The sequence below is a fragment of the Biomphalaria glabrata genome, chromosome 9, assembly GCF_947242115.1.
Source record: "Biomphalaria glabrata chromosome 9, xgBioGlab47.1, whole genome shotgun sequence".
Classification (NCBI taxonomy): domain Eukaryota; kingdom Metazoa; phylum Mollusca; class Gastropoda; family Planorbidae; genus Biomphalaria; species Biomphalaria glabrata.
This window is the reverse complement of record NC_074719.1, coordinates 11253010-11278869: the sequence shown is the minus strand read 5'-3', so window position 1 is coordinate 11278869 and position 25860 is coordinate 11253010. Positions and strand designations below refer to the sequence as shown.

At 37.2% G+C, this 25860-nt stretch overlaps 1 protein-coding gene across 1 annotated transcript; it reads left to right on the top strand.

Annotated features, from left to right (window-relative positions):
• Nucleotides 1–4928: 4928 nt before the first annotated feature.
• Nucleotides 4929–17439, top strand: LOC106077244 (uncharacterized). Its single transcript, XM_056041065.1, has 9 exons — nucleotides 4929–4939; nucleotides 6208–6311; nucleotides 7842–7955; nucleotides 8819–8981; nucleotides 11595–11697; nucleotides 12210–12371; nucleotides 15194–15375; nucleotides 16691–16897; nucleotides 17157–17439. The coding sequence occupies exons 2-9, from the start codon at nucleotides 6242–6244 to the stop codon at nucleotides 17260–17262; spliced, it is 1107 nt and encodes a 368-aa protein (XP_055897040.1). The 5' UTR covers nucleotides 4929–4939; nucleotides 6208–6241; the 3' UTR covers nucleotides 17263–17439.
• The last annotated feature ends 8421 nt before the right edge of the window (nucleotides 17440–25860 follow it).

Genomic DNA, 25860 nt, shown 5'->3' with positions numbered 1-25860 from the left:
ATGTTAAGGTGGCTTTCGCTTTGGTGGTAGAGGAGCCAGCCATTTTTTGTTTGGCATGCTTTTCTTCCAGAGCTGAGGCTCGTTTTTTTTTTTCGCTGTTCATAGCTTTCAGTGGATTTAGGGCTATGTCTTCCCAATAGTCATTATCATAACACGCAGTCCCTATATCTGGTTTGGCTCACACTTGATCATTGTCATCGAACAAGTCCCTTAAGGACATCTGTCCGTGAACCCTTTGACCACTGAGAAGGATTTCTCTCATTGGCCAGGAGTGGACTTGAAGCTCTTCACTTCAAGTAAGTTCTGTCCACAGACCGTTACTGGGTCGGTCACACCGTTATTCGCCGGGCGGACCAAGCTGATTATCTCCTCGTGAGCACCACACTTCGTGAGAAGACCATATTTACAGCTCACAGGTACCGATGGCGCCACCCCGAGAAACGTTTTGACGGCTTGTCTGGAGTGGGCTACCGGGTCTCCGTTGAATTCCCAACTCGGGCCTCCGATACCTTTCACGCCTTTGTACTGTACGCGCTGGCTAACAGGCCCCAGAGGTAACCCGTTGATCGCCTACCCGCTTCCTTCGACGGACGTTTCCATCAAGGCGCCACGATGAGGCAGGATAGCGTGACCGGGAAGTATGCGATTGGAATTTGGAACTGTCTTCGTGATGATCTTACGTTCAAATCCTGAGCGTTGTCATCCCCTAGCGCTCTACAGGAGGGTAGGTCTTAGAAATCATTGTTTCTCAAGGAACATCCGAAACGTATGCCTATGCTGGACTTATTGATAACGCGTAACACTCATATGTCTACCTCACACATGCACTTAGATACGTGCGTAAAATGTACCCAATACATTTAATAAAGCAACAGATTTTGTGAACATTTCAATTAATCTTTTAAAATTTATTGCCTACGTAACACACAATCAGGTAGGCCCTACGTAACACTATATTATGACCAGGTCAGGCTGACATTGTACTAAGAAACTGACGTCGAGACAGATAAGAAACAAATTTCTCCTGGATAAAGTCATAACTTACATCCTAAATACAAGTTATTATTTTCTTTTTTCATTAAATGAAGTAAATGGTAACGATAACAAAAAAATAACTGGATCCATACCAAGCAATACTGTCCTCATGTCCTCTTCTTTTATTGTAGCTAGACCAGGGGTTCCCAAACTGTTGTTTTTTTGTTGTTTTTTTTTGCCACGGAACATCTCGTTTATCGTTTTATTTACGTCGTGATGATAACGCGAATGTCGTGGGTTCGTTCCCCATACTGGCAACCAAAATACATCGTTTTATTTATACTGTACTCAACTGACTAAAGGTTACTACTGACTAAAATTTAGTCATTCTCACTTCCTCTTTCTATCTCAGAGGTTTCGCGTGTCTTTCACCTTCATGACCCGAGGTGAACATAGAACAGGCAATGTCAACCGAGACTGTGACATATGACAATTAGTGCTTTTGTATATTCATTTAGCCGTTACGGAAAATCGATTTTGAACTCAAAATTAGCCCTCGTAGGCTTCTAAAAACGTTACTTTCAAGTTTTGTAAGTCTTCCAAATATACTTTTGAAATTCTTCATCTAGTTTGAAATGGAATTCATTTAAATATTGAAGCAGGAAAACATAAAAAACTTTTAGCGAAACAAACAATTCATTCGATGAAATAAACAAGTTGTAAAAAAAAAAAAATAACAAAAAATACTTAAAAAAAAAACGCTTATACGAAATGTTATTGTTTTAATTAGTTTGAATAAGTCATGTAATTAAATTTTAATAGATCTATACCAACAACACTAAATCTGTGCGATTAATACTATTTTTACCAATTGTTTTTGTTTAGCACTATTTCATGCTTTTAGCTTTCTCAACACGCTATGATCCTATCAGTTGGGAAAATTTGGGGGGGGGGGGGGGAAGAAAGGAAAGGATATCTGGGTGGATTTTACCATTATTGGTTTTTAAAAGCATTAGGAAAGAAAAAAATGGTTAACGACCTGACCACGAATTTGTAGCTCACGCCTCTCGTCCGATGTGCTAACCACTCTGCTAGCGAGGTACTTATAACGGGAGAAGATTGTATGTTATATATTGTTTGTTTCAATTTAGAACGGAATAATTATTTAGCGAATATAATTTAATAATTATATATTTAGCGGAATAATTTAGCTTATACCACCACTTCATTGAAGTACAATTTCTCTCCCTTGTTTGAAGTACATAATCACCTTTGTAATCACAACAAATTTCCGTAAGGATCAATAAAGCAGTCTTAGTCTTAACCAAATATATTTTTTTTTGTTGATTCTTGTGTTTTCAGGTCAAAGAAAACAATTGTGCTAAATTTCAGCTTGATCCGAGATTGGGTGAACTGTGCGGGAATATTTTCATGGGTGGACGGCTGTGCTTGTTTGTTGGGGGTGCGCTATGGGATGAGAGCAGCTATATCTCTCATTATTGCAAGGCTTATCTCCCCTTTACATGATACATTTCCCACATAAAACAAAATGAATTAATGACGACTAATTGATTCATCAATGGGTGGAGTTTTTTTGTTTTGTTATATATTGATTCGTGTGTTGTCATCGACAATAAATGATTGTGCAAAATTTCCACTTGACCTGAGAGTGGGAACCTGAGAGTGGGAACCTGAGTGGGAAACGGAATAAATAAAGTGTACAAGCTTTTGACTAGACAGACAGACGGACAGTGTGACTTGATACAAGAGAGGCAAACAAAGAAATATGAAGATACAATTTGTCCGATCAAAATTTGTATTACATTTTCTATGTCATAATCAGTAAATGTCATGGAAGTTTAGGGACTGTAGATCTTATGACTTCTCAATACAAACATTTGGTAATTCCTGATACTGAGCGTGATCTATGTAGGAAACAGAATTATTATGATATACTGTATGACTTTGCTACACGCAAGGCTTGTAAAGTAATTCTGTACTTAGTAAAGAATGAATAAAATGCATGGACGAATTTATTTTCTAATACAAACTCTTAAATTTCATCTTATTATACGCTTCCCTGCCTAAACTTGGCCCCGCGAAATCCGTTTCGCATAGGGCCCCACAATTGTCCGGCCCTGCTATTTAGTGACCCGTAAATATACAGTAGATTGCTTGTTCTCTTCCCATGACTTCTTGGTCACAGTGGTTAAGTCCGACGCTGCTATTTAGTGACCCGTAAATATACATAGTAGATTGCTTGTTCTCTTCCCATGACTTCTTGGTCACAATGGTTAAGTCCGACGCTGCTATTTGGTGTTTGTAAAATGTTTGCTTGTAAAATTTTTTACGTTTCAGATGTTCCTTCAGAGTTGACGATAGTTTGCTTCCTAGTCCAAACCTCCCGCCGGACGAAGGGGGATGGGACAGTCCAGTGCGCAATCCGCGCGACCAGGCAGCCATCCGTAGCGAAGGGTGAAAAAATACTTGTCCCCCCCCCATCTTTTTTTCCCTGAGCCGTGCTCTCTGTCGCCTCGATAGTTCCTACAGAGTAGATTCTTCACCCCCCCCCTCTCTCTCTCTCTCTTTTACGTGAGGTAGAAATTAAAAAAAAGAGTGATCTTTCTTGGTTACAACGGTCCGGCCCTGCTATTTTGAGAATACCCTAAACCTCTTATATTTTCGTGAAGTGAGTATCGGCAGAAATAAGAGAGTGATCTTTCCTTTACTTCTTGCATGTCTGAAATTTTTCATCTCATTCTGCCCGTAAATAGATATTATCAATGCTCTATAAATTAAATTATTATTAGTATCAATAGGCGGAAGTGTGAGCGACTAGAATCACGAAATAAATAAAAAATAAATAAATATAAGTTCCTGACAAAGAAATAACTTATTCTTATTTATATAATTTCATTTATCTAATCATTTAAATTATGCAATTCTTTTTTGTTGAATTCTATACACAAATATACAAGAACGAACCAAATAAGTACAGTTATTTTCCCTCCACCGAAAGTTCAAAATATTGTTGTAACCCTGCCCTGCACCAGTGCTTGAGGTGCGCACTGGCGCACTAGTGAACGTAAACAGGAAGACACTAGAAGAGAGAGAAGAACAGTGCATCAGGGATTGTGAAGAGTCTGAATGTTTGGGAAACTAAGAGGCCAACTTTTGTGCTGCCTGAAGGTTGTAGTAGGGACCTGGAGCGAAGCGGGGAAGGCTGTCGTTGGTCCACATTCGGGTTAAGTAGCAAAGGACTGGTATACTTAGTAGTAAGACTCTGAGGAAGCTGAAGGATGTTATGTGTTTGCCCTAGTGAATAAACACAACTATTTATTTCCTGTTAAACTGTGTTGAGTTGCATGCCTATTCGTTGTGTGCCTAGCCTAAAGTTACAACAATATTTAAAAGAGATTGACCCGAAAAAGGAGAAATGAACCATACTACACACACTAACAGCATTTCAGGGCACCCTTTGCAAGCAGTACAAATCTCTGTAATAGTAATACAATTGACTGAACTCTATAATGTACTGTGGCTAGATGTGGTCAACCTTGAGGACTTCCACTGTCGATGCACTATTTGATAAAAAAAAATAACCCGTGACGTGGCCTGAGATACAACTGTACTTATCTCACTAAATATGTGTAACTAAAAATAGACAAAATCAACATACTGTCTCAATGCCACCTTAAATTTCGTTTTAATTAAAGTCACAGATGGAGAACTTTTGTTGACGCGTTGTGCCACTCACGGTCCCTGGGCCAACAATCCAGCAGCCCTCACCAGCTTCAAAGATAACGCTCGATAATGAAGTTTACTTTCTGTATTAAGTGCTCGCGGTATTATTCCAAGCTTGATTTATAGCATAGCTTAGGATTAAATACTGTTAGAATGAGACCAATCCTTGGGTATAAATACATGCTACTGGACTGTATGGTAAGTACATCTTTGGTAAGTTGTAAGAAATTTGTAATGTCTTTAAAGTAATAGCTTTTAATAGAAAACAAAAACATAATAATAGTTGCGTACGTAGCTTAAGGCGCTGGTTAGTTGAGGTTTTGAAATTATAGAGTTTGTCAGTCTAAAGAAAACAAACTATTTTCTATTTCACAAGATTTTAGCATTTTAACATTTTTGTTTGAGTTGTGCTAATAATTGCAAAAAGTATTACATTGAAAAAAGCGCACTTTGAAAATCATTTATACAAAGTGACATGAATGTGAGATTCTCTACCTACGAAGATTAGTGAAAGGACTCTATCACAGACCTATATATATATATAGATTATACCTGGACTGGAAAACGAAAACAAAGGTTTATCCAATCGTGATGTGCGTAACTCTCAAACTTGAATCTTGGAAAAACGCTTTTTTTTGTTACTGTCTTATGAAAGTAATGATCTTTAGTTCCCAAAGTTTAAAAATAATGCAAATCCCATTTTGCGGAGTTTAATTAGAATGTGCTATTGATCACAGAAGTCCACACAAATCTATGATATAAAGGCATTTTCTATTAGTTTCCATTGACATAATGTTTCGAGAATCCAAGATATAAAATAATTCAAGCCTGTTGATTTTGATCATCTTATGATCTTCGATTGTACATTTAAATAGATTGATTAGCTACATCTTTCTAGATCTACATTCTGGATCTAAAAATTACAAAATGAAAATTTTGAGAAAAGTGTGCTGTCATTATTGACCATCTTCAGTTAATCGGACTAAAACAAATAACGGTTATTAGTATTATGTCTTACATAGTTAGGTTTAAAAAAACAACAACAACATTAATTCTATGAACTACTTTACAAAACCTTGTTTCAGATCTTTTTTTTTTCACGACATTTTTGTGTTGTGTTAACGATAGTCTAGATCTATATAGGTCTGTGGCCGTTATAGTCGAATCTCTCTTTTGGAAGAGTGAAATCATGCTGCTTCTTGGTTTTTCCTATTGAAGATTTTCAACGATGGCAATAGCTATCTGGTGTATCCGGCGTTCGTAATATAAGACGTGTTGGTAAATTATGAATTTTAAAAGGCATAAGATAATTTTGTACTCTCCTTAGCACTATACTCGACAGAGAGACAGACAGACAGACAGTTGTAAAATTCAATTGAATTTCTATTCGTAATTCATTATTTACCAAAATGTCGTGCTTGAAATTTGAATCTGTTTTTAGCTTTTTAACCATTCATATGATATACATTTTTATGGTTTTCTTTTCAGCCTATCGTTAGCACCAAGCACCAACTCACAGACAATGTCGCCACTGTCTGGGCTCATTTTACTTTCAGCTGTAGCTGTGGTCTGCCTGGGATTGTCAATAGAACGTAAGTTATTGATGACTAACGCATTTGTTTTTCGAGTTAATCCTTCGAGGTAATCATTTTTTTTAAATTTGGAATCATAAGATGCCGACAAAAGAGATTTGAAATTGGTAATCGTACTATAAACCAGAAAACGATTGAATGGACACTTCGACCACACACATGTTTGTTGTAAAGGGACGAAACCTGGAAAATTCTATAACGTGCTATTTTTGTTCCAGATTGATGTTGTTAAATAGAATATTTAGTTTCTGAACTATTATATATCTTCATTTAAAACTTAAATCCTTCATGCTTGGATGTGTTGTTTCATAAAAGCAGCCTACTGTTTTAATCACTTTTTAACAAAGGTAACTCCATAAGAGGTAAGAGTAGATTTAAGATTTTACTGTCTATTTATCTATCTACGTCAGTCCGTCTGCCTGTCTGTTTTTTTCATTTATCTATCTATCTATCTATCTATCTATCTATCTATCTATCTATCTATCTATCTATCTATCTATCTATCTATCTATCTATCTATCTATCTATCTATCTATCTATCTAATCTATCTAATCTATTATCTATTTTATTTCCTTTTTTAAAATTAAAATTTAGAACGACGATAGATTAACTATTTCTCTTCTTACTGACGATACCAGCGTTGATTCCACCAGAATATGGTAAATAATTACGGAGAGAAAGAGTTAATGAGAGCCTGGGAATTAGCCATGATGCGCACCTCGTTGCACGCACAACAGTTCTCCCATCTCAACACAGCAGTGGGGTCTAAAAAGAATGGTAAATAGCCCATACAGTTTGGAACCAGCATTGTCGCAAGGTTTTCCAGACGTTAGCATCGTGCTACAAGCTGCCTAAGGGTCACCAGCTCATTATTTTTTCTTTATGTTTAACATAGAATTTATTTCATAATTCAGAGCCGGATATAAACTTGAGAATGCCCTATAAGGTATTTGACATAATGCCCCCCCCCCCTTTACAATTAACACAAGGCAATTTTTCCTTTGCACTCTTTTCAAGCAAAGGGGAGGGGGGCTTGAGCTCTAGCTTATGTTGCTTTTAAGTAAATCCAGCACTGTAAACGTGGTTTTAACGTGGGTATGTGGGTTGTACCTCAAGGCAGCGGAAATTTAGATTCAGAGTTTTCCATTCTCCTATGTTTGTAGCCTTCCAAGGTTAATGAGACTTTCTGATACTCGCCTTGGCCCATTCTCTTGTCAGTTAGAACATTTCCGCGGATTCAATATCTAAGCCACACGTGAAGCCCTTGATTTGGGTAGGCTGTTAGGGGCTATTTGAGGCACATGACACTAGAAGCATTTTGTAGGTAGTGGAGTACTCATATCTATTACCACTTCCTGTAATATCAATGGCGACTTTTGAACTCCAAACCACTCGGTTTAAAAGCCAAGCTTCTAACCACTGTATCACCACGCCCCCATTCTATTTTCTGACAAATTGTTGGAGATTTCTGGTTTTCTTTTTCCTTCATAGAATTGTTTATATAGAGTTTAATCATTTACACTCGCCAGCTCTGCACACAACTCCCCTGTGTGTCGCTAATGCTACATACGATCGAGTCTCCCAAAGATGCAAGTGTAAACCTGGATTTAAAGGCAGTTCAAGGTTGTGCTGTGGTCGAGAAGGTAAGTTTTGTAGATTGTACCTTATTAGGTTGTATATGTAGGCTAGGTGTATGTGCATATGTAGGCTAAGTGTATGTGTATTGTGTAGGCTACGTGTATGTGAATGTGTAGACTATGTGGAGTGTCTAGATGTCCAGGTAGTGGTGGTTGTGCAACGTTCCCTTGATTTTTTGTCTACATATAGATCTATTAGTGTTAAGTCATTAAATAAACTTCCATTTATACAAAGTTTCTGACAAATTTAACAGATTGGCTCGTTCTTGTTAGCGTACATATATATTTATAGCATTAGCTCTGATCAGTGTCACATTGAAGGTAGATAAATTAAATCACCACTATGAAAAAAAGTTCCCGTTTTAGACCTTGCTATCTATGGGGGTAGATGATGTAAAAATCATATTCTTTTGTGGCCCACGGTAAATGAGGTTGTCATATGGCCAGCGCAATGACAAACCGCCTTTTTTTTCACCAATTAAAGTCAGGTACCCATTAGAGTTAGGTGGGCTCAGGAGATCCCAAAAATCCGCCAAATTAAAAAATCCCAGTCTTCACTAGGATTTGAACCCAGGAATCCCAATTCGTAAGCCAAGTAATTTTTCACTCAGCCACCGCACCTCGAAATAACCACTATGAATTTAAGAAACAAAGGAAATGTAAAAGTTTTTTTAACGTGCTAAACACAAATTTCTTGTGACTCCTACCATCATTGCATATGGGAGCGGGACATTTTACATCGAAACGTTAAACATTTTGTTCTGCGGTCAGTATTTTTTTTTTCAATTAATGTCCTTGTCTCTCCTGTTAACAATTAGTTGTTATATATTTTCTTTAATCGTATTTGTAATACATTGAATCCTGTTTAGACGAAGGAGTTTGCCGCTTGGTGAGTGACCCGATCTTAAACACTGCCCATGACTTTGTCTCTGAAATCAGCTACCCGTGTACAACAAGTATCGCAGTCATCAAAAATAACGATGGAGGCAGGGATTGCAGTGTGAGAATTACTGTGGCTGGACCCTACAGAGAGTAAGTCAATTCTTTCCATCCATTCGATTCCCGTGGCGTCAGGCCGGCCTTAGATAATTTAGAGAATTGAGGCCCTAGTCAAAGCAAATTTGGTGGCCCCAAATAAAATAGAAAAATAAAACAATACAGGGAACAAATTAAAATTACACATTTTTAAAAAATAAAAACCTCTACTTCACAATAATAAGTAAAGTAAAGTTCACCTTTCAGATCTTGTGGTCTATAGGGAAGATGGTATAAAGGTCGTCTGATTCTGTGTCCTATGGTTTACGAGGATGCTATGTGGCCAACACAACGACCAACCGCCTTTACTTTTACCCAACTAATGTTAGGTACCCATTAGAGCTGGGTGGACTCATTAGAGGCGCCCAAAGATCCTGATAGTAAAAATCCCAGTCTTCACCAGGATTCGAACCCAAGACCTCTGGTTCAGAAACCAAGCGCCTTCTTCAACAATTATAATTGAAAGAAATGTCACAATTTCTCAATTGTGCGAGAATAGCCAGATGAGGAGGTACAAACCCCAGTGCAAAGACCTCAGACTCCCCTGGATGACAAAAATGGTCATCATCGAACCCCGTCTCTATTGTCGCTACATGTAATTTTCTGTCGAACTTTAGAATCACTTTTATTTCCAACATTACTACCTATAAAAATAAAACTTGGTTCTAATTCTACCTACTATGTATCCCAAACATAGTTCATGGCGTATCGTTTACATAGATAGGATCAACCAAATTTAAATCCGCATTCTAAAGTAATAACTTACACAGCTGAGTCAAGGCTGTCGGAGCTCTATACAGGTATTCATGAACTGGACAATTTTTCAGCTCCTTGGAGAGGGAATGCTTATGATTACAAAAACAACATATGGAAAGAAAACTTATGGCAAAAGACTTGACCAGTGTCAGGGATTTAAGGCAATGCGAGAGTATTTTCTAAAACAAACAATAGAAGACTAAGCAGAGAACTAGGAACTAGAGTACAGATGTCAGATTTCATTCAGTCAGATGTCCGACTGACCCATACCAGATCATGCAAAGAAATCCGCTATAGACCTGGTTTGTAAACGCCTTTTTGGTCTTGACAAATAAACCCATGTGTGTGGAATCTTGCACTCTCAACACAAAGAACTAGAAGAAAGAAAGAGCGCGTACCATGCAGACAAATGTTGACAAAATGACTCTCGATACATCTCAGCGGCAGACCAAGGAAACGATGTATCGGTGTAGTCAACACCTTACCACATACACACTCAAGGGACCAAACTCGTAGAAAACATGCTAATCATAGATTACACTATCGAGTGTAAAATACAACACTCGTAATAACGTATCATGTTGACACGTAAACCTTGTATATAAATTAAACCAGATGTTTCATTAAATCAATGATACCCACAACACCGGAACATAGACTTACCAAACTTACCAAACGCAACTGGTAAAATGGTTATCAAAAGCTTGTTTGACAGTAATCCAATAATTTTATCAAGAGCATTATTGTCTTTGCTGCTTCGAGAGTACCAAGACGCCATGGACCTGATTTGACTAATCTAAATCTGTTAATTAAGTCTCATTTCTTTCATATATCACTATGTTTGTTTATCAGGTACATTTAATACGTTTGAACTGTAAGGTATGGACGTGGTTTTCTTATAAGCTTTGAAAGAGGGAAGTAAACTGACGAATTTCCAATAAAGCGAAAGTATCCGGCAGACTGTGTGATGTAACCCAGTGACTGCGTGATGTAACCCAGTGACTGCGTGATGTAACCCAGTGACTGCGTGATGTAACCCAGTGACTGCGTGATGTAACCCAATGACTGCGTGATGTAAACCCAGTGACTGCGTGATGTAACCCAGTGACTGCGTGATGTAACCCAGTGACTGCGTGATGTAACCCAGTGACTGCGTGATGTAACCCAGTGACTGCGTGATGTAACCCAGTGACTGCGTGATGTAACCCAGTGACTGCGTGATGTAACCCAGTGACTGCGTGATGTAACCCAGTGACTGCGTGATGTAACCCAGTGACTGCGTGATGTAAACCAGTGACGTGATTGTTTTTCAAAAACACTGAGAAACAAGAGTCTTAAAAACTCACATTTGACCTTTAACCCGAATTTTTTAAAACCATTTTTTGTGTTTTTGGTACTTTTCCTACCTTCAACTTCTGGGATCCCTACTTGCCTTAGACCCGAGATAGACTCTTCGGATGTTCCTTCAGAATTGAAGATTATAACATCCTAGCCTAACCCAGTCCCCCACCCAGGTCAACGGGCGGGGGGGGGGGGATGGAGACGGGTAAAATTCGAACATTGAGACCAGTCCAGAGCGCATGCAGCAATGGCGCATCTTCTACTCCACTTAAGGAAACCAGTTTTAATGTATAATGTCAAAGTTTTAATGCCTACCAATTATGTCTGTAAGAGGACTAAAATAAAAAGTTATAAAAAAAAAATTACAAAGCCTACGAAATAATGAAACAATGAAACAACGAAACAATGAAACAATAAAACAATGCCTAGTTGAAATGAAAGATCTCAGAAACTATGTTACGTCATTCCAGTCGATGGTGAAACCTGCTCCATTTTCCTTTTATCTCATTACAGTGACGGGGCTCTATTTTATAACAGTGCCATTCTCCATTTGACTGTCGATGGGAAGAGCAGAGTTGCTGAACTTATTGATCATAAAAGAATCCTGTTTCCAAAGGTATATAGTTTTTCTTCTATAGGAGGGTTTCGGGTCCAGAATCTTGTTCTGGCCCCTCGATAGAGTATACAGCTTTGAAGGACATTCTCTGGTGATTCTCTAAAAGGGCAATTCAGCTAGTCCCGACTTTTATCTTCCGTAACATATGTAGTTTAATTCTGCTGTTTCCGGTTCTGGGCTCCATTTCTCGTTTATTTTACTCTGTATCATTTTCTTCAATTCTTCTGGGTAGAGAGGAATTTTGATTTGTTTGTTCATTCTCCCATCTTTGACCAGATGCGTTTTTTTTTTGTCTTTGCTTTCTACTTCAATATGCGCTAGAATCACTAGAAATGCTACAAATTGCTCAATTGAATGTTTTTATAATATAAAAAATTGAGAAACACTGGTCTAGACTTTTGAGTGATTTACTTTTTACTATAAGCTAGCTCATGTTCTAATTTCAATTACTTAAATATTTAATTTGTAAAAGTTTAAAATGATTATTAAATTATTTCTTTCCTGATATCCAGGAAGACAAGAATCAGTCTCTGTTGGCAAAGAGGGAACACACCATTGACGTTGATAACTACAAGTTCAGTGTCAACGTAGACGACCTGGAGACCCACAAAGTAACTGGATGTGGAGGATACTTGGTCTACAGACCACCAAACCCTGCAGTTCAGTCGCAAGAGGTATAGACACTAATACAGTATCAGGAGCGTAGCGAGGTGGGGGATGTCAAGGGGGTGGCGATCATGTCCTGGCTCTAACTTTATTCAAAAGGTCACTGAAGTGGGAGAAAGGATTGAGTGTGTGTGTGTGTGTACTTAGCGAATCTAGGTTCTGGGTCTCAAGGCTCTTTAAGTCTGCTACCCGAGTATCTAGGTCACAGCTGGGTCTGCGTATCCAAGTGAAATACTGTATTCTACCTTAATCTTCGGATTCACGAAAGTAATCACTTATCAATAAAAGCAGTTAAGCACACACAGGGCCGGATTTAAGTATGTGGAGGCCTCGGGGCAGAACTTTTGTGGAGGCCTATACACTTTTTCGAAAGCTTTGATAAAAATCCCCTTAATAATGAAAAGTACTAATATCTATAGGCATGCCAAATTATAAAGGAAAGAGATTAATTGTAAATAACATTTAATTTCCCTTAAAAAAAATTAAAAGTATTTAAAATGCATATTTTAGTAACAAAAAATGAAACTTTTTAGAGTATAGGAGCACACTAGAAGCGGACACTTTTTAACCACGACAGTGTTGCCAACTTTAAGATTTAAAGTCTTGTTGGTAAAAATGGGAAATGACTTATGCAGGGTATCTAATACGTGGAAATATGGATTTTTTCCTTTTGTGGGAACCCATTGTTGTGGTGTTATCTGGGCTAAAATATATATTTATACATTATAGCTTTTTTTTATAGCGATACTTTCATGCTTTATACATATATGTATCTAGTTCGCTAGTATGGTTATTTTTGTGTCCTAAATTTGCCTTTATGTAACTTTGATCTTGAACGCCACCCTGACCTAATCAATTTGTAAAAATCTCACATTTATTATGTCTTCGTGGTGGTTGAGTAGTATGGCGCTTGGTTTCCGAACAGAGGAGTCTCAGGTTTGAATCTCGGTGAAGATTTTCGGGATTCTTAGGATGGCCCTAAGTCCATCCAACTCTAGAGCATGCCTGACATTAAATGGGGAAAGTAAAGGTGGTCGATAGTTGAGCTGGCCATATTACATCCTCGTAAACCGTTGGCCATAGAAACAGATGACCTTTACATCATCTGCCCTATAGATCCCAAGGTCTGAAACTTAATATTCTAAATAGAACCTTTTAAAACCGTTTTAGCGATAGATTTCTGCCACAATATAGCCTCAAAACTTTATGAAAAAATCTTAAAATGTTTTCTCGACTCTCTTGAATTTCTCTCGCCTGTTGTGCGTCGTTATGTTGAAGACTTTTTGTGACGGAAAAAAAAAATGTCCGCGCCGCGCTAAGACGTCTTGATTAACATGAAGATGACCTTACGACGACCACGTCCATTACAGACGTACGTGCGCTATATGTAGCTCGAATGTCAGTGCTTAAAAAAGTTCCTCTATGAGACATTGTGGTCTAAGGGCAGATGATGTAAAGGTCATCTATTTCTGTGGCCTACGGTTAACGAGGGTGTCATGTGGCCAGCACAACCACCAACGGCCTTTACTTTTCCCCATTTAATGTCAGGTACCCATTAGACCTGGGTGGACTCAGAGGCGCCCAAAGATCCGGAAATTAAAAATCCCATTCTTTACCAGGATTTGAGCCAGGCATCCCCGGTTCGGAAGTCAAGCTCTTGACCGCTACACCACCGCGTCTCAGTCAGTGCTTCCTACTTTATTAATCGTAATTTCAGTTGCAAATTAATTGTACGCTGTAGGCGCCTGTAGAATGCATTTCTAGGCTCGGATTGCAAGTTAGCAGTTCAATATTTGTCCATCCCACAATCTTTACTTTATTCTGTCTTGTACTTATGCTTTTCTTATTGAGAGAAAACATTGAGATGTAGACGCCAGAATAAGGAATGAAATTTTGTAGCTTAAAACGCAGAAAAACTATTGGTGCCATAGCTCCACCTCGGCTGGATGAACTTTTAGTGCTTGCCCAGACACCTTTGCTGATTGGAGGGCAAACTGCAGCCTTTCAAATGCTTTCTGGAGGGCAAACTGCAGTCTTTCCAATGCTTTCTGGAGGGCAAACTGCAGTCTTTCCAATGCTTTCTGGAGGGCAAACTGCAGTCTTTCCAATGCTTTCTGGAGGGCAATCTGCAGTCTTTCCAATGCTTTCTGGAGGGCAAACTGCAGTCTTTCCAATGCTTTCTGTAGGGCAAACTGCAGTCTTTCCAATGCTTTTGGAGGGGAATCTGTAGTCTTTCCAATGCTTTCTGGAGGGCAAACTGCGGTCTTTCCAATGCTTTTGGAGGGGAATCTGTAGTCTTTTCAATGCTTTCTGGAGAGCAAACTGCAGTCTTTGCAATGCCATCTCCTGAAATAAACGTTTCTAGTATTAAAACACTTAAATATTACCTACGAAATACAATTTTAATTAACAAGTGGATTCCAAACATATTGTAAATATATATAGATACAAGATAAATATATATAGATACAAGAAAACCGAAAAATTGTGCTATGTCTTAATTTTCCTTTTCATTCCATTCAAAAAAGCCTCTTAGACCCAATGGCAAAGTCTAAAGCACTATCCTAGACTCCTTTAGAGTATGCCACTGGTAAAACATTGAGAAACACTGACGTGCATTAATTGTAGGTTTGAGGTCGTGCCCACAGTCCTTATCGCCCTGGGTGTCTGTCAACCTCGATACTCCACACTGAATGTGTTGCTTATGTTTGTGTGTGTCGTGGGGAGAGGAATTCTCGTTTAATATTTTCCATTCGATTCTTTCACGACACACTGCAATGGCGCTTGCCATTTACCTTGAATCTAAAATTATTATTTTTTGTTAAACAAGTCAAGCCCACCAGGTATCTGTGTTGTCGCCCCTCAAAGAATCATCGCCGAGAGTCTCAGCCAGGGAGAAGTCTGTAACCTTGAGCCGTCCTTCCAGCCCGCACCTTACGCAACCAAGGAGCAGGCTATACTGGCCAGTATGATTCTTGGCTATCCCGCTATTGTGGACAGATACAATCACGAGTAAGTCTTTACAAAGCTTATATTAACTCACCCTGTCTGTATGGTAAAAAGTTTGTACACGTTATTTCTCGACACCAAATCTCGGATCAAGCTGAAACTTTGCACACTTATTTCTTTAACCTGGCATCACAAGAATAAAAAAAAAAAAACAATTAGTAAATTCACTATTGGTGATTAATTAGTTTGTTTTTTTTCGAACAAGGGAAAGAAATTGTACTTGACTGAAGTGGTGGTATAAGCTGAATTAGTCCCCTTTATAGGTCGCCACTCTAAATAAAAAAAAACAATATATAACTATACAATCTTCTCTAGACATGAGTACCTCGCTAGCAGAGTGGTTAGCACTCGACAAGGCGTGAGCCACGCGATCGAATTCAAGTCGGACTCTTCTTTTTTTTTTTTTGCTTTTATAAAATATTTATGATAAAAATCCACCCTGATTTCTCTTTCTCCCCCCCCCCCCCCCATTTTCCCCATGGGTCTAGAAAGGGTCATAACGTATTGAGAAAGCTAAAAGCATCAAATAGAGCCAAACAATAACAATAGTTAAAATTAAGCAAAATTAAAAAAAAAATCCCTTAAAAAAAATCCAAAGCTTGTCTAAAGGGGAAGAAGTCGTCCTTGAAACTAATGTTCAAGTTATTTTCCTTATTCGATATAAAAACGATTTATAACATTAATTAATTGACTACATGAGAATTATTGTTTAACGATTCATATTTTGTTAGGTAAAATAAATAATTGTTTAAAGTCTGAACTTGATCGGAGAATGCGTGAAGGGAAATAGCGTTAACAAGTATTGAAGTGGGCTAAACTCAACAAATTTAGCCATATCTGTGAATACTGAAGTATTAGTTTCCCTTGTTGCCATTAAAGAAAATAATTAATAACCAGTAATTAATTGTTTAATGGGTAATTTTTTTATTGATTCATGTCTTGTCTATGTCAAAAATAATTGTGCGAAGTTTCAACTTAATCCGAGAATGGCTGTGGGAGAAATAACGTGTACACCCTTTATACCAGACAGACAGACAGATTTGATATAAGTAATGTAATAATATTAATCACACAGATTCATTATTCTTAGTCTAGATCTATTGCAAATTTAATTACATGACTCAACCTTATTAGATTTGATTTTTTTTTTTTTTTTTTTTAAAGCATTTTTTTTTGTGTTTTCTTGTTGTCTTCCAATTTTCAGCTGTTTAAAGAAAGTTCCTTTTATACTCGTTAGAATCACTTTACCTTAAAATGTATTTGTATAATGTATTTGAATTATGTATTTGCATTATATATTTGTATTTGCATTATTTAGCCCCCCAGGTTACGGCGATAGATGCAAAAGCGTATCCGATAACTTTCTAAAATGCAGTAGTGAAACCGACAAGGCCAAGGCCATCCAAAAATGTGGCAACATTTTGTTGTTTTTCAAGAATAGACACTGTCTGAACAAGTCCAGGAACCAGATCTTCGAACTCTTCGATGACTGTATCAAGGCCACTTGCACCAGTGACTTTGACGCGTAAGTGAATTCATCAGCTTTCTGGAGTTTTATTTTGTTAATGAAAGAATCTTTACAACTAATTAGTTATTTACTTTCAAGATTCAGTTGAAGATAAACTTAAGTAGTTCGTACCATGTTATACCCACATCAATCGAGCTGGTCAAAACTTGTTCCACATGACACCTTTCATAATCTAAAACGCTTAGCCATCGTTTAACTATTGACAATTGTCTTAGTTGAATTTTAATGACAATTTCTTGTGGTTATTGTTTCACAGTTGCTTACGTGTTAAAGGAAATTCAGATATTCAAAGATGTCTGCCTAATCTGATTGAGTGTTATTTCCCTCCTCTTATGCCTGCGGGTCAACAAGAACAGGAATGAAGACTGACCACGAACAGATGGATTCGTATGCTCCCACGTTGATCTATTTCATCGTAGTTACTTTTTTTATTAATTGAACTCATGATTACTTGAGATAAGAAAGAATTATTTCATCGCGTTTTAGTTATCAGATAATGGCATTGAATAATAAAAAAGAAACAAAAATGAAATTGAAAACATTGTCATTTTGTTAATTTCTTATTGCAATGTTTCCTTTTGCAATCATTGCTACACTGTATTGATGAGGCTTCATTTTCACACACCACAAAATTGGACAACTCACAACTGGGGTCTTTTATGAACATTTAACTTTGAGTTAATAGGTTTTTAATTCATCGGCCATGTTTAAATATTGGCTACATTTTCTTAGAATATGAATATAAAAGAGAAGCTAATTGTACAATCAAGTGTTTAATTTTTCCCTATCATCGTAGTGCTGCTTCATCAAGCAGAGAGGCCTCTAAAAGACAGCAAGTCCCACTGGAACCCAATAAACTACTAAATCAAGTAGCACATTAACATGGGAGCCCGTAGGATTTTTTACAGGAGGGTGCAAGCTGCCACCTCTGGCTCAAAATCGTTGCCTGAACTTTCTTGGCATAATAGTAAAGAAAAGAACTGCCCCCCCCCCCCCATTCCTAATTGATATTAACTGCACAGTAAATACTTTTTTTTTCATGTAATAAACAAATAGTAAACTAAACACGTGAACAAAGTATTCACTGTTCAACATTAAAAAAAAAAAAATTAACTTTATCCGTGAGGCCCGTGCAAACTGCAAAACTTTGACTGTGGCTGCAGATACTGTCAATAACTTTACTCATGAATTGCTTTTCGTCGCGATGGACAAGCTGTCGTGCTTGTCGTGCAGTTCTGATATTCTTCTTTGCATTGCAGCACTTGCATCGTTTTAGGGTGAAGACAAAACAAGTTGAACTGACCCTTATTGTTGCTCGAAAAGCGAGACATAGAGAGGAAACATAAGAATCAAGATATGTAATGTAAAGCATTGCTCTGTAATAACTCCCAAAATCCAAACATGTGTTTTTTTTCTCAGTATATAAGTCGACTGCGAATTCTCGGCAGCAGCAACTCAATATCCGGTATCAAGTTTTTCTGTTCTCCTTCCTTAAGATGACACATCTGATTCGTTCCTCAGGATGGTCAAGTTGGTTTTTGATTATGTCATTAATGTGACTGCTGATGTGACTGTTGAGCGGGCACTATGTCAAGGAAAGACTGCAACACCGTGGAAACTGGTTCAAGAACAGAGGAATACTTGACGACACTGAAAAGACAAATCAGAAACACAAGAGGAGGAGACATTTACTTCACGTGTGCAGTTTGTCTGGTTTCACTTGCAGTCGTTATTTTAAGATCCGCCAAACAGTCAAAGATCTCTAAGTTGAGACTTAAAGCTCGAATGGATTCGTATTTCTCAGCCCATTGTGTCTCATACAAAAGAGGTAAATTTAAACACCAACGCTATCGCGAGGGACAGTTATGAAAAATATTGCTAGCTATCACTGGGCAGCTTTGGCCGGGTAGTTTGGCCATGTCTAGAATGCTCAATGACATTAGACACATGATTTGCGTCTCTGAAAAACAGGAATTAAACCAATGAAGTCGAATACAATTGAAATCAACAAACCGAACGCTCAAAGACATCTGCTCAGTGCCTGAGATATCTGCAGTTTTATCACTAAAATATCCACCTAATGCAGTTAATTTATGATGCTGCAGCTCATATATTTTGATTTCTTGCTGCTGCCAGTGCTCCGTTGACCCAAATCAACGTTTTGACTCAGACGATGGCATGTAAAGAGCTTTCTTATATCTCTTCTATTTTAAACTGGTGGACATGTTTCACCTGCTATTATATCGAGTGCTGACAAAGAAACTTTCACATTTATCACATCAAAAGACAGCTGGCAAGGATTTCTCGTCCAAGGCTAAAAAAAAAAAAAAAAATCACATTCTAGACCTTAACAAAATATTATAAAAAAAAATAAATAAATAATTGTGTCATTTTACGTCTCGAGAGACGATTTTTTTCCTTTCGCAACTTCATGTGTGACTAAAGAGGCCAATCTTTTGTACTTTTTTCCTTTTTTCTACAACTGTTGTGTATGGAATCTGCAATCCAGGACCTTTCCTTTAATGGTCGCTCTTCATGTGGATCTATCCAGTGCCACTTTGCCCCAGCTGTTAGTGCCGATTCTGAAGAGCTTTATGTCACGTTTGCATACATCAGTATTCCTTAGCAGTGGACGACCAGCGGGTCTCCTGCCTTCTGTTAAATCACCATACAGAAATGTCTCTGAAAGCCGACCTTGTGGCATTCACAATATTTATAGCTATGTGCAAATGAAAACAAATCGTCACAACTAACGTGCTATAGAATATTTGACACCCTTTATAGTGTAATGAATTGCAAGCCTATAATAAATCGTACATGGTCGAACAGGAATGGATGGCTGCTTGATCGTGCGGTTTGCGCGCTGGACTTTCGTTTGGATTTATTGATGGTCCCGGGTTCAAACTCTGCCCGCTCCCATCCCAAGTCATCCTGCGGAAGGTTTGGACTAGGATGTAAACTATCGTCAACTCTGAAGGAACATCCGAAACATGCAAAACAAACAAACATTTTACAGGAACTACAGATTTGCCTATTCTAGTTACAATTTAAGACTATACTTCAGTGGAAGCACTACTTGTTAAGTTACTATACTTTATAATATTCCAATGATAGGCGTTTAGAGTTAGAATTAGAAGACGATGCGCAAAATTTTCCTGAACATTTATTTATAAATCTCTTCAATCAATAATGCATGGGCCCAAGCAGAGGGGTACATAGTGGTGCACTTGCACCCCCTCCTCTGGATTTTGACTAAATCTATATCTACGTAATTAAACAAAATCTGGAAGATGGAATTCATTATAAAATTTAAAAAAAATTGGATAAAATGTGTCTACTCAGAATTCAGAGGCGTGCACGTACATGGTTGGCCATCCATTCCTGATACGCCTAGGCTAGTCTATACTTCTACATTAACCGTGGAAGCACTGCTTGTTCAGTCGCTACTTAAAAGTTAATTGCTTCGATGGTGCAAAAAAAAAAAGGCTAAAATTTGGCTACTCAGAATCCAGGGGGGGGGGTTGCAAGTGCACCACATTGACTCCACCTGCGGGCGACCATGCACATTAATAAACAAGATGAAATATTATGAGCAAGATTAGCTACTAAGCTCTGACCTTGGTGAGGATGAGTTACTTAAACCATAGTTTGAAAATGTTCATTTTCATTCTTTGACACTAATGAAACATCAACATTTGCTTCTACACGTTCTGCAAGTATTTGGAGATCTACTAAGTCTCATTTTATGTAGCACTGCCTTTTAATGACTCAAACATTTAAATGATATTATTTATATGTGGCTGCTTCTGTCTCAAAAGACTAATTGATGCACTCAGATGAATTACTCGTGTATCAGAATCTGCTTTGACTAAACAAGCCAATTCTGGAGAGAAAAACTCTGCATAAATTCGTGGATGTGTATGCATCCGGATTTTTTTGTTGTTGTTATTTTAGGTGCCCCAAAAAGGTGAACGGACGCTATTTTTTTGTGTGGTCTGTCTGTCCGTCCGTCCGTCCCGTTTAGATCTCGTAAACTAGAAAAGATATTGAAAATCAGACATCATAATATTTTAGACCTTTCAAAGTTCTCATGCAACGGCTACTTTTTTCTTTTCTGAAAGCGAAAAGTTTAATTTTTTAAAATCAACTATGCAAGCAGTTTTTTTTTTAAATAAAATACACCACTTTTACAACTATTCAATATAAAAAGCAACAAAGACGGGAGGATAATTAGTAAGGGAGATGACTATTTACCATATTTTAAAACACATTTATGCAAACGGTTTCAGATTTTTTTGTTAAAAAAAATATTTTTTTTACAATTGTATTTCTAAGCTAATTAATTTCTGTCATACTAACTACATTTACAACAAAATATTGTTACTTTTTTTTCTAAGAGAAAAAACTTTTTAATATGCATATAAGTGGAACATAATTTAAAACAACAATTAATAAGTAGTTTTTCATATTAACGCGTAAGCTGCAGCGCGCCCACAGGAACAAGGAACACGGAACTAAAGGATTTTTTTTTGTTCTTGAGACCTTGAATAAGAGACTGACCCTTTACAAAACAATTACATCAATAAGATACTCATTATATGACATCAGTTAGGCCAGGTTCACATCTAACTTCACATTCATTTTCACCTACCCCTTGGTTGCGTAACCGCTGGGGCACCACACAAGATCTTTCAACCTTCTTTCTCCATTCTTCTGTCATTTGCTTTTGATAAAATTTCATTCTTATATTCTTTCTGAAAATATTGAAACCTGCCTTTTTACCTGCGTGGGTGGACCACTTCGGGGGCCGATTTTGAGTTTGTGTGTCCACACAAACTGTCTTTGTAACCTTGTTTTTTGGCTCTAGTACAAAGCTACATAAGTCATTTTACTCCAGGCTGGACAGGGTTATATCCGCACGCACAGTATGTCTCCATGCTGTCCAGGGTCGTATCCGCACCAACATTGTGTCTCCATGCTGTCAGATCTTGGGCAATTTCATTACACGAGCTTAAATTCATGCATGTAGCGAGTCCAGTCGTTATAGAAGACCTGAACACTGACCTGCAACGTCACAACATGTGGGCAATTTAGACCAATAGCTATTTGCCACGTCTTACAGACCTGTGATATCTCTGTAGGTTGGTCTCTAGGGTCTGACTCCCTCGAGATTAATATACATTTTCATATTTATATTTGAGATCTTAAAAAGTTCTCCTTTCAGACGTTGTGCTCTATAGGGCAGATGATGTAAAGGTCATCTGTTTGTGGCCCACGATTAACGAAGGTGTCATGTGGCCAGCACAACGACCAACCGCCTTTACTTTTCCCCAACTAATGTTAGGTACCCATTAGCGCTGGGTGGACTCAGTGGCACCCAAATATCCCGAAGTTAAATATGCCAGTCTTCACCGGGATTCAAACATGGGACCTCGGTTCGGAAGTCAAGCGCTTTACCTTTCAGCCACCGCTCCTCCACGAGATCTTAGAAGTGTTCTAAAACACACGATATTGTCTACGACAAACATTTCAGCATTTCAGTGGGATACGATAATCCAGAAGTGACCTACGTATTTTGTTCAATTTTTTCCCCCTGGATAATCTAGATAAAAAAATTGAACCCTGACATCTGGAGGCTTCGTCCGGGCAGGTATCGTTGTACCTGTTATCTATCATTTGTCGCTTCGATCAGCCAAACGGGATACTACCTTGACATATTTGAGTGGATTAAGACAATCTGTATTATTTAACCAGTGTATTAACCAGTGTACTATTTTAACCAGTATTATCGACATCTCAGAGCCCCTCCGGGCAGGTACCGTGTCTGTTGTACCTATTTTTTCGTCACCTTGAAGTCATTGAATAATAATAATAGCCAGAGCCTACAATTTTTTTTACACTGGTTGACCTCTACACACGATTGTGAATGTTATTTTGCTATCAAGTCAGTAATATATTCAAGAAAGAATCTCAATAAAACTTTGTGCTTTAAAATCGTTTACATCCATGTAGACACCGACTAGAGATGTGGAGATAGCATTAGGTGGAATCAACTCTATAGAAAATGACATATCATTCAAAAAAACGAATTGACATTTCTACTAGAACCGTATTTTTTGAACAACCAAGTTTATCATGGACTAATTTTGACTTAATAACTACTTCAAGTATACCGAGGTCAATGCGCCACTCCTCATTTTTTTTTTCGTTGACGTCCGAAGATTCAGCACGTCGTGACATCACAATTTAGAGACATCACCATTTAAAGGGACATCACCGTTTAAAGTGACATCAACATTTAAAGAGACATCGTCATATAAAGGGGCATCACCATTTAAAGAAACATCTCCATTTAGAGACATCGCCATTCAAAGGGTCATCACCATTTAAAGAGACATCACCAATTAAAGAGACATCACCAATTAAAGAGACATCACCAATTAAAAAGAAATCACCAATTAAAGAGACATCACCAATTAAAGAGAAATCACCAATTAAAGAGACATCACCAATTAAAGAGAAATCACCAATTAAAGAGACATCACCAATTAAAGAGAAATCACCAATTAAAGAGAAATCACCAATTAAAGAGACATCACCAATTAAAGAGAAATCACCAATTAAAGAGACATCACCAATTAAAGAGAAATCACCAATTAAAGAGAAATCACCAATTAAAGAGACATCACCAATTAAAGAGACATCACCAATTAAAAAGAAATTACCAATTAAAGAGACATCACCAATTAAAGAGACATCACCAATTAAAAAGAAATCACCAATTAAAGAGACATCACCAATTAAAGAGAAATCACCAATTAAAGAGACATCACCAATTAAAGAGAAATCACCAATTAAAGAAACATCTCCATTTAGAGACATCGCCATTCAAAGGGTCATCACCAATTAAAGAGACATCACCAATTAAAGAGACATCACCAATTAAAGAGACATCACCAATTAAAGAGACATCACCAATTAAAGAGACATCACCAATTAAAAAGAAATCACCAATTAAAGAGACATCACCAATTAAAGAGACATCACCAATTAAAAAGAAATCACCAATTAAAGAGACATCACCAATTAAAGAGAAATCACCAATTAAAGAGACATCTCCATTTAGAGACATCGCCATTCAAAGGGTCATCACCATTTAAAGAGACATCACCAATTAAAGAGACATCACCAATTAAAGAGACATCACCAATTAAAAAGAAATCACCAATTAAAGAGACATCACCAATTAAAGAGAAATCACCAATTAAAGAGACATCACCAATTAAAGAGAAATCACCAATTAAAAAGAAATCACCAATTAAAGAGACATCACCAATTAAAGAGACATCACCAATTAAAGAGACATCACCAATTAAAGAGAAATCACCAATTAAAGAGACATCACCAATTAAAGAGACATCACCAATTAAAGAGAAATCACCAATTAAAGAGAAATCACCAATTAAAGAGACATCACCAATTAAAGAGACATCACCAATTAAAAAGAAATCACCAATTAAAGAGACATCACCAATTAAAGAGAAATCACCAATTAAAGAGAAATCACCAATTAAAAAGAAATCACCAATTAAAGAGACATCACCAATTAAAGAGAAATCACCAATTAAAGAGACATCACCAGTTAAAGAGACAGTACTACTACTACTACTCACTATTGGATTATTCTACATGAATGCAATCATTCCAGTAATCGTGAATTATCTACCTTTGTTACATTGATGTTGGATTATTATTGTACCACCTGACTAGATAATCATTTTATTTTGTATGCACCCATTATTATTACTATTAGTATCATATCAATGTTTCAATAATTTTGTTTTGTATTTGTTTCATTCTCCAAATCTGCTGTTAGTCATAAAGCGTTTACAAGCAACACTGTCGTGTGGAAAGAATTGTCATTTGTTTCCTGGTATCAGACACAGATAAGTTGAGTTTTCTTTTGTCTGTTGTATCGGGCATTCAGGGTCGAGTGTACATTGCCTTTTCAGTAGTGGAGATAAAGGGTAAATTTTTTTTTGTGTTGATCCTTTTTATAATTTATTGTCTTATGTAAATTGAACAATGTTACTTGTTAACTTAACCTTTATAAATTAATTTAAGCTTATTCAGTAATATTTATTATTTGTGATTACCATGGACGAGTTTAAACCTAGGTCAATTGAGGTAATAATAGAACAGGCCCACATGTTTGGAATTGAGGGTGAGGAATTACGAGAGTTTGTTTTAAACCAACAAAAACTAGATCTAGAAAGATTAAAATTAGAATTAGAAAGAAAGGCAATAGAAGTGGTAAAGTTGAAAATGGAACTGGAAGTAAAACTGTCATTACAGGGAGATGTGAACTATAAAATAGAAATTGAAAATGACATATTAACTAATGAGGAACAAAATAGCTGGCAGGATATTGATAATAATATAAGTGGGATAGAAGATAATGAAGAAATTGAGAATGTCTTATCAAGTAAGGAACTAAATGATTGTAATTATACTGTTTATGATATTAATGAGATAGAAATTAGAGAAGTAATAGAAAATGTCCTAACTACTGAGGAACTTATTGATAAGGAACTTATTGATTGTCAGTTTATTGACAATAATATTATTCATGTTCTGAGACCATTTCACAGAGTACACAAACCATTAAAGAGATTAAACCTAACAAAAGAAGTTTATCAAGTTGTTGGAGGGGGTAAAGTTAAACCAGACCCCAATTGGCTACAAATGTTTTTGTACCTAAAACCTCCAAGAAAAAGAAAAAAAGAAATCTTGACGTAGTGTTTCCCCTCTCCCAGTTGCTGAGAAGGGGGATGTCCACGAGGGTCACCTAAAGTCCCCGAGTGCGACTTGGCATTAGAGAAAATTCAGCCTTGTCTGTCCTGTTCTTGTATTTTTGTTTTATTGTATTTAATATTAATAGTTATTGTATTATCTAAACA

Coding starts and splice junctions, on each gene's coding strand:
- LOC106077244 (XM_056041065.1), top strand. CDS start 6,242: ATGTCGCCACTGTCTGGGCTCATTTTACTTTCAGCTGTAGCTGTGGTC. Junction 6,312..7,841: donor CCTGGGATTGTCAATAGAAC/GTAAGTTATTGA, acceptor TACACTCGCCAG/CTCTGCACACAACTCCCCTG. Junction 16,898..17,156: donor TGCACCAGTGACTTTGACGC/GTAAGTGAATTC, acceptor ATTGTTTCACAG/TTGCTTACGTGTTAAAGGAA.